The sequence below is a fragment of the Manihot esculenta genome, chromosome 4 (assembly GCF_001659605.2).
Source record: "Manihot esculenta cultivar AM560-2 chromosome 4, M.esculenta_v8, whole genome shotgun sequence".
Taxonomy (NCBI): Eukaryota; Viridiplantae; Streptophyta; class Magnoliopsida; order Malpighiales; family Euphorbiaceae; genus Manihot; species Manihot esculenta.
This window is the reverse complement of record NC_035164.2, coordinates 15319783-15328705: the sequence shown is the minus strand read 5'-3', so window position 1 is coordinate 15328705 and position 8923 is coordinate 15319783. Positions and strand designations below refer to the sequence as shown.

Sequence of the window (8923 nt, the reverse complement as noted above, 5' to 3'; positions counted from 1 at the left end):
AGTTTCTATGAGTTTTGTGGTTGTTTTTGGGGCTTGAACTAGTATTTAGGCCTCTATATGCATGAGCTATGTTTTAGGTTAGTTCAGAAGTGTTGGTATGCATGTTATGGGTGTTTGATAGGAGTTTGGAGGCTGAGAGCATGAGTTGTGCTCGGATTCTGCCTTTCTGGAGAATCCAGGTTCGGCCGCCGAAGCAAGGTTCGGCCGCCGAACCCCTTGTGGAGGCAGTTTCGGCTGCCAAACCTTGCCCCCGAAAGCTAGGCTTTTGGGTGAGAAAGAGACTTTCGGCCGCCGAAAGAGGGAGTTCGGCCGCCGAAAGTGCATGAGTTTCGTCTCTGGACGAGACTTTCGGCCGCCGAAGGTGCCGCCGAACATGCATGAGTTTCGTCTCTGGAGGGAGGTTTCGGCCGCCGAACCAGCCGCCGAAAGTGCCCAGTCCAGCCTTCTTTTGCCCATTTTTCCATGCATGCCTATGATGTTTTAGAGGGGTTTTGGGGAGATAGTAGGCGTTATGTTTAAGTAAGTTTGGTCCTCATTTGAGTCCACCTGTGTAGGTACGGACCCGAGAGACCAAGGAGGCCCACAGAGTTAGAGTTACAGAGACTGCTCAGCAGTTGACAGAGGTGAGTGGAACAGAACTTTATTTTAAAAGTTAAGAACTGTTTTAGCATGATTCATGCATCATTAATGCCATGTTTATGTAGGATGCTTTGCATTAGTATTCACCAAGTTGATGCATTGCATTATTACTTGTATATGTGGATTGGACCGAGGCGATCTCAATAGCCCATAAGTCTGTCATTATTGTATGTCCTGTGTGAGCTCCTTTGGGGCCGGGCATTTACCTTGGATGAGTCCTGTGAGAGCCCTTATAGGGTCGGGCACCAAGAGTAGTTAGTGAAAGACCTGTGTGAGCTCCTTTGGGGGCCGGGCACTGACAGAGGGAGTTTTGGGATCATGTCCAATCCGAGATGTGAAATGTTTGTGCAGTGATGCATCATATGATAGCATGTTTTAAATGTGATTTTTTTATAGATTCCGCTCACTAGGCTTTAGCAGCTCATCCCTCTCCCTAACCCCATTTTTCAGGGCCTCAGAGAAGAGAAAGAGAAAGAGATAGCAAAGGAAAAAGGCATATGTAATAGTATAGAATAGTGGACATGATAATGATGTACAGTACAGAGTTTATGTAATGTATAAAAATGATGTAATAGTAAGTTATATCGTGAGTTATAGAATTGTGCTTGGCCCTAGTGCTTGTTATCCCTTTGCACATGATCCTTTTATGTTTATATGATTGAGATAATGTTGTGATGATGATGAGCTAAGCTTGGTGCATGGTAGTCTTTCTATCTCTGCAGTCACTGTATGGTACCATAGCAGGTATCACTCTTCGAGTGCATACAGACAGAGCATGCATAGTCCAGGCTTAGTGGGAGTTATACAGAAAGACAAGATAGTCAAGCAAAGAAAAAAAAAAAAAAAGAGAGTAAGTAACAGTTTTAAGCCTAAGTATGATCATGTATGAGATTTATCAGGTACACAGAGTTGACAGTAGGCTTACTACGGGTCCCGGCGGCCTTAAGCCGATCTGGATCCTAGTGCCGGTGATGGTCCGGTAAGCGGGCTGTTACATATATATAATTATTATGTATGTATATGTATCTGTAATTACTATTATTACTCCTATATATATATAATTATTAACTATGTTATATATTTTAATAAAATATAATTTAATAAAATTAAAAATAAATTAAATTAAATTAATTGTGACTATTTAAAAAAATTAATATTCAGTTAAATTATGTAATTTTAGATATTACGGTAATTTTAGATTTACAAAAATATTTTATTAAATATAAAATAAAAATTTTATTAAGATACATTATTATAATCATAAAAAAAAATGAATTTCATTTGTAACCGTTTTAAACTATTTCAAACTGTGATCTTAGTAGTTTTAAGACAACAATTTTACAACTAATGTGAGTAAACTATTATCTAAGCCCTCAAAATAAAAATTCTTATAATAAAGAGAAAAAATTACAAATAAGGCTCTCAGATAAATATATAAAAAAAATAAAAATATTAAAATTTTCTGCCATTAGTACGGAGTCTTCAAAAAAAATAATTTTATCCTTTCCAATGATATATAAAAAAAAACTCATATTAAATGGTTGGACACAACTTCGTTCTTATAGAGGAATTAACTTGGCTCAACTAGTAAATCATGATATTGGTGGAAAAATATTGTTTGTCAATCAACTCTCATAATGAAAGACAATACTTTATACGGGCTCCTAGAATACAATCATAAACTGTATTAGTGTATATAAAATTATTTTTTAAGTACTAATTTAATTAAAATACACTTATTTTACTAAAATTTATCACTTTTTAGCAAGCTCGTAAATGGAATATTAACTTCACCCATATGCCAATTGAATCCATGCTCCTAGGAAAAAATAATTTGATTTATTAAATATTAAAAATAAATAGCACTTTTTGTGATACCTTTGAGGATATTTGTATTGGTAAAGGTTGATAGTTGGAATTGTATATGAGTACCATATAGTTGACAATGCAAACTCATACCTACTGCAGGAGAAAAATTACAAAAAGAAAATAAGCGGAAACATGATTAATTTATACATTAAATAATGAAACACAAGCACTAATAAAGTGTAAAATTATTATACATAAGGTTGAATTATTGATTCTTGATTAGAAAAATATGATGGTCTATTTGATGCATTTTGTCTAAAAAAATTAAAAATAATAATATTCGTCTAAATAAAAGTATGAAAAATAAAAATTAACAAGATACATATACTTACCATTTTTTTTTTCTTACTTGCTTGGTTACATTTTACATGCGAGGGATTCAGAATTGGTTCATTAAAAATGATCCCATGCTTCTTTGTGCTATCCTCAACTATTGTTCGATTTTCTACTAAATCGTCCACATTTATTGCCAATTTTGCAAGTAAATACTCCACTTGTAAATTCCCCTAATGCAAAATATCACAACAAGTTTGTCTTGGCATTTCATTTCCTTGACTTTTTGTTATGAGATCATGTGTATATTACATTATGGAATTTCAACATATAGTCTGTACCAATTGTTGAATAAACAACTAACTCTTGTTGCTTTGCATTCTTGCTCCATCTAATGTGTATTTCTCAATGATTCTTGCAATATTTTTTATAATATGATATTACAACAAGAAATTTCTTTTGATGTTGTTGTTACACTATTAAGAAATTCTTGCTCAAACAACTTGAAAATTTTAATTGTATACACTACAAAAATTTAGCGGATTAGTAACGAAAAATAGTAACGGAAAACTTCTGTTACTAATCAGTAATGGATTAATAACGGATATTATATTAAACACAACAATAGTAATGGATTAGCTAATCCGTTATAAATCCGTTACTAAATTCTGTAACGGATTTAAATCCATTACAGAATTGGTTAAATTTACCCAAAATTAGTAACGGATAAACACATCCGTTACTAAATAGTTTTGTAATCAGTCATTTAGTAACGGATATAGTATCCATTACAGAAGTTAAATTTAGTAACGGATGTGTCCGTTACTAAATTTAAAATCCCTAACATTAGAAAGCCTGGAATTTCCCTTTCTCAGTTACATGTTTTTACTTTCCCTTTCCGTCACTTGCACGAAGTTCTCCAAAATCTCTCTGCCCTTCACCATTGCTGTTGTTCTTCAGCAGTTTAAGTTGCCAAAATCCCTCTTCCCTTCACCATTGCTATCATCGCCTTCACAGTTGCCGCCTTCGATCACCGTTGCCGCCTTCACTGTTGCCGCCTCCACTGTTGCCACCTTCACCGTTGCCGCCTTCACCGACTATCAATTGCTATCGCTAGAGTGAAAAAAGGGGAGCGCGCTCAAAGATCAGCCTGTTGCTTTAAAGATCATATCCAAAGCCAAGGTAAATTACTCTGTTTTTTGTATATATTTGCAGAGCAAATCCCTAAATATTTATCACAAAAATTAGATGTTTTCACTTAGTTCTAATTAAATGCAGTGCACCTATTTGCTTTTTATATTTTTTCTCTTTTGAATGTTGTTGTGGTTTTATGATCACGGGGTTTCACAATTCTATCTAATCACGGGTTTCACAATGAGGGATATTTCTCTTCCTTGATGGGTTTGCTTTCGAAGTTGGAGAATGAGCAATATCTGTGCAATCCACCGCAGATGGCGGGGACTGAGTTGCTTAATAAATGCAGCAGCAGGAATAGGCTGCAGTGTAGTTACATCAGTGGGTGAAAGATAATACTGAGTCTGATTGATTTTGGCCATTGCTTTAGCTTGAGGCTACTTGATATGGATAAAGCGTATGGCAGTGGGGAACGTGGCTAGGGTTGTGGTTGCCAGTTTTCTTTTCAGAGTGACAATAGAGATAGATAGATGCTTGCTTTATCCAAATACGCTCTTGAAAGCTCTCTTCCAAAAACCAATTTAAATTTCTATTTGATCTATCTGTACTTGCTTTTGTCTATTTCTCTATTTCCTTTCCTTTTCTCTTTGACGGGAAAAAGAAGAAGACATAACATATTGCAATTCAAAAGATAGGGTTACTCTCTTCTCTTATGCCACCTTTTTGTTTATTTACGCCTCTAATGTTAGTATTATTAAGGTGTTATTAATTGCAAATTCAACTATGCATGAAAAAACTCTAGCTATGGTGAAGATTTATGGAAGGGTTCTCATGTGTCTTGCCAAAGTACAGAAATTCATGACAGTTGCTATTTGGAGTGCTAGCTAGCAAGTGCCAATTTTTGTTTTATGGAAATTATTAAAATGAATGAAGTAAATTTAGTTTCGTCTTAATTGCAAAAGAAATCATTATGTTGTCTTTTCATGACAATTCTGTTACCTCATCCACTGCAATTAAGAGATGGGCTTTACTGTTCTAAACCAATAATTAATGAACAAAAATTATTAATTATATAAGAGAAAAGAAAGGAAATTAAGATATGGAGTGTAGTAAAATTGAATAGGACTAGCTGGAAAGAGCAGCCCAACATACACTTTTACTTTGAAGTCTTGTTTTTTTAGTTTGATAGTAATTAGTAAAATATTAACAGATATTGCTCAGTTAGTTTTTGACTGTGCTTTGCTGGAGCAGCCCCAAATTCCAATTCTTGAGTTTGGTGTGTATGTATGTGAGAGTGTTTTATAAATAGCATTGCATTAACCATGGCATTTGCTTTATACATCCATAGTTGCTCTGGATTTAAATATTTAGGGTTCATTCTTTAGAATACCATAGGCAATTTAAATTCAGATTTTAGACTCAAACATGGATTGAGGCTGCTTCACTAATATTTTTCTGTTGGAGGTGTTTTTTTAATTGTGGACTTTCCTTTGACTTGGGGCTTAGTTGCTTTATTTACATAACCATTACTTTATTTATTAATATTTTTTTGTTGGAGGTGTTTTATTATTTATTGCTTTAGAAGAAATTTTTTTAGGCAATCTGAATTGTGGTTTGAGACTCAAACATGGCATTGGGAATAATTTATATATATATATATATATTGCCATTTGCTAATCCATCCCTTTCCATCTATAATATAAACTCTCTGTCTCCAAACAGTCCTGGTTCTCATAAGCTAACAAGCCCTAGGAATGCTACCCACTTTTTCTTTTTTAGTATATATATTTGTTAGGATTTGAGATTTAAACCCTTTTTTATTTGGACTTTCTTATTGCTACCCATACACTAAGTTGATCTTCTTTTGATATATGTTATTGTTGGCTTATATATACTTATTAAAATCAGTCCACTCCTAATCAACTTATCAACTTATAAATAACCATATTACTTTTATTTAAACACAACTACATATCAATTTATTTTTTTTAGATGAGGACACCCTTCTGACCAACTCTTCATTTATTGTTATACATTCTAGGTATAATAGGTACAATATGCATTCTGATAGAGGTTGGATGTATGCAAGACTAAAAGATGGTCTACTAAATCCTTTATTCCTTGAAGGATTAAATGAATTCATATCAGCTGCCAAACAGTTTCCAGACTGTTTGAATGGAGAACTAATTAGGTGTCCATGTAATCGATTTAAGTGCCAAAATTGCAGTTTTGAAGATGAGAGTACAGTTAGGTTTCATCTGATGAAATATGGGTTTGTTAGGGACTATTACGTATGGTATTTGCATGGAGAAATGCAAACCTACAATGAGGTCCACGGGAGAAGTAATGATTCGACTTACAACACTTGCAATGTGGAATATCAACATACTGAGTTCTCTAATGCTTATGAACAACTTGTTGTAGATGCAGCAGGACCTAGTTTCTCCCCATCAATAAGTACTGAGCCTCCAAACCAATCTACTCAAAGATTGTATGACATGTTGGCCGCTGCAAATAAGGAATTGTGGCCAGGTTGTGAAAATCATTCACAACTGTCAGCTGTGGCAAGGATATTGAATATCAAATCTGAACATCATTTGTCCGAACGTTGTTTTGACAATATTTGCCAATTCATCAAAGAAATTTTATCTACTGATAATTTATTTACTGATAATTTCTACTCTACAAAAAAATTGCTTGAAGGCTTGGGATTACCAATTCAGAAGATTCATACTTGCTTAAATGGTTGTATAATTTATTGGGGTGAGGATAATGAATTGCTCAGGTGCAAGGTGTGTGATCATTCGAGGTACAAACGATTGCAAGATAGTCAGAGCTCTAGTAAAACCCAAGTTGCTTATAGTAAAATGTATTACATGCCAATCACACCTAGACTACAAAGGTTGTACGCATCTAATGTTACAGCTAAGGATATGACTTGGCATGCCAATCATGGGACTAATGATGATTTAATGCATCATCCAGCTGATTCACATGCATGGAAAGCTTTTGATAATAATTGGCCTCATTTCAGTGCTGAGAAACGTAATGTCCGTCTGGGACTGTGTACCGATGGTTTTCAACCCTTTGGATAATCTGGTCAGCAATATTCATCATGGCCTGTCATATTGACACCGTACAATTTACCCCCATGGTTATGCATGAAAGGTGAGTATATGTTTCTCACTATACTTGTCCCAGGGCCTAGAAATCCAAAAGATAAGTTGGATGTGTATTTGCAACCCCTAGTAACTGAGTTGAAAGATTTATGGGAGAATGGAGTTGAAACATATGATGCATTCAATAAAGAAAATTTCAACTTGCAAGCTGCTTTCATGTGGACTATAAGTGATTTTCCTGCTTATTCAATGTTATCTGGATGGAGCACTGCAGGATGGACTGCTTGTCCTTATTGCATGGAAGATAGAGATGCATTCACATTGACAATAGGAGGTAAGCAATCATGGTTTGATAATCATCGCAAATTTTTACCTCCTAGCCATTATTTTAGAAGAAACAAAACAGCTTTTAGGAAGAATGTATCTGTTACTAAGAAAGCTAAACCACCTATTTCCGGTGAAGAAATACTGAAACAGATTAATGAATTGGGGTTTAAGAGGGTTATAGATGAGGATGCATTTGAAATAAATTCCTGTCTATCAAAGCAATGCGGTTGGCGAAAAAGAAGTATCTTGTGGGATTTACCGTATTGGAAAAGTAATTTGATTCGACACAATCTTGATGTAATGCACATTGAGAAAAAATTTTTTAAAAATATAATCAACACTGTAATGAGTGTTGAGGGAAAGACAAAGGATAATGCTAAGTCAAGGGCAGACCTCAATGTGATCTGCGATCGACCAGAGTTGTAAATGGATCAAGTCACTGGGAGATATCCCAAAGCTTGTTATACTCTAGATAATCAAAGTAAGCAGGTGTTATGTGATTGGTTGAAAAATCTCAAGTTTCCTGATGGATATGTTTCCAATATGGGCCGATGTATTGATATGAAGAGGCTGAAGATGTTTGGGATGAAGAGTCATGATTGTCATGTTTTCATGCAGCAGATTATTCCAATTGCATTTCGTGAGTTGCTTCCTTCGAATGTTTGGCAGCCCTTAACAGAGTTGAGCAATTTTTTTAGGGAATTAACATCTACCGCTATAAGTGAGAGTGATATGTTGCGGTTGCATGGTGAAATTTCTTTGATCATATGTAAGCTTGAGCGTGTTTTCCCTCCAAGTTTCTTTGATTGTATGGAACACCTCCCCATCCATCTAGCATATGAAGCATGGCTGGCAGGTCCAGTGCAATATCGGTGGATGTATCCTTTTGAACGGTAAGTTTTTTTAACTTCACTTTAATTAAGTTATTTAATAATGTTTACTAATGTTGGTCAATATTTTATAGATATCTGCGACGGCTTAAGAATAATGTCAGAAATAAAGCTAGAGTCGAGGGATCAATATGTAATGCGTACCTAGTAGAAGAAGCCACTTCATTTTGTGCGCATTACTTTGAGCCGTATGTCCAAACTAGACATCGAAAAGTGCCAAGAAATGTTGACATTTCAGAAAGTACTGAAAATTATGAAGGCAACCTATCAATTTTCATGCAGTCCGGTCGACCAATAGGAAAAGGGACAACCAGATACCTTATGGAGGATGAGTATAAAGCAGCACAAATGTACGTATTATTAAATTGTCCAGAAGTGAAACCCTATATTGAGTAAGTTATCGTAAATAAGTAATTTATATATTTTTTTTAAAATTACTTTTTCTAATGAAGTTGAGATTTTTCCAGCATTTACATTGATCAACTGCGCTCAAATGATCCGTTAGTCAATGATTCTCAGATTGACATCAAATTGGAGAGTGAATTTGCTATATGGTTCAACAATTTTGCTCATGATTCATGCAGTAATATATCCAACAAGTTTATCATATCGCTTGCAAAGGGTCCATTACGAAGTGTGACATCATACAATGGATATATGGTGAATGGATAT

General features: G+C 34.8%; 1 protein-coding gene across 1 annotated transcript; it reads left to right on the top strand.

The window, feature by feature from the left end:
* The first annotated feature begins 5972 nt into the window (after positions 1-5972).
* On the top strand, positions 5973-7787 carry LOC110612560. The gene is made up of 2 exons (XM_021753336.1): positions 5973-6965; positions 7020-7787. The coding sequence occupies exons 1-2, from the start codon at positions 5973-5975 to the stop codon at positions 7785-7787; spliced, it is 1761 nt and encodes a 586-aa protein (XP_021609028.1).
* The last annotated feature ends 1136 nt before the right edge of the window (positions 7788-8923 follow it).

Coding starts and splice junctions, on each gene's coding strand:
- LOC110612560 (XM_021753336.1), top strand. CDS start 5,973: ATGCATTCTGATAGAGGTTGGATGTATGCAAGACTAAAAGATGGTCTA. Junction 6,966..7,019: donor TCAGTGCTGAGAAACGTAAT/GTCCGTCTGGGA, acceptor TAATCTGGTCAG/CAATATTCATCATGGCCTGT.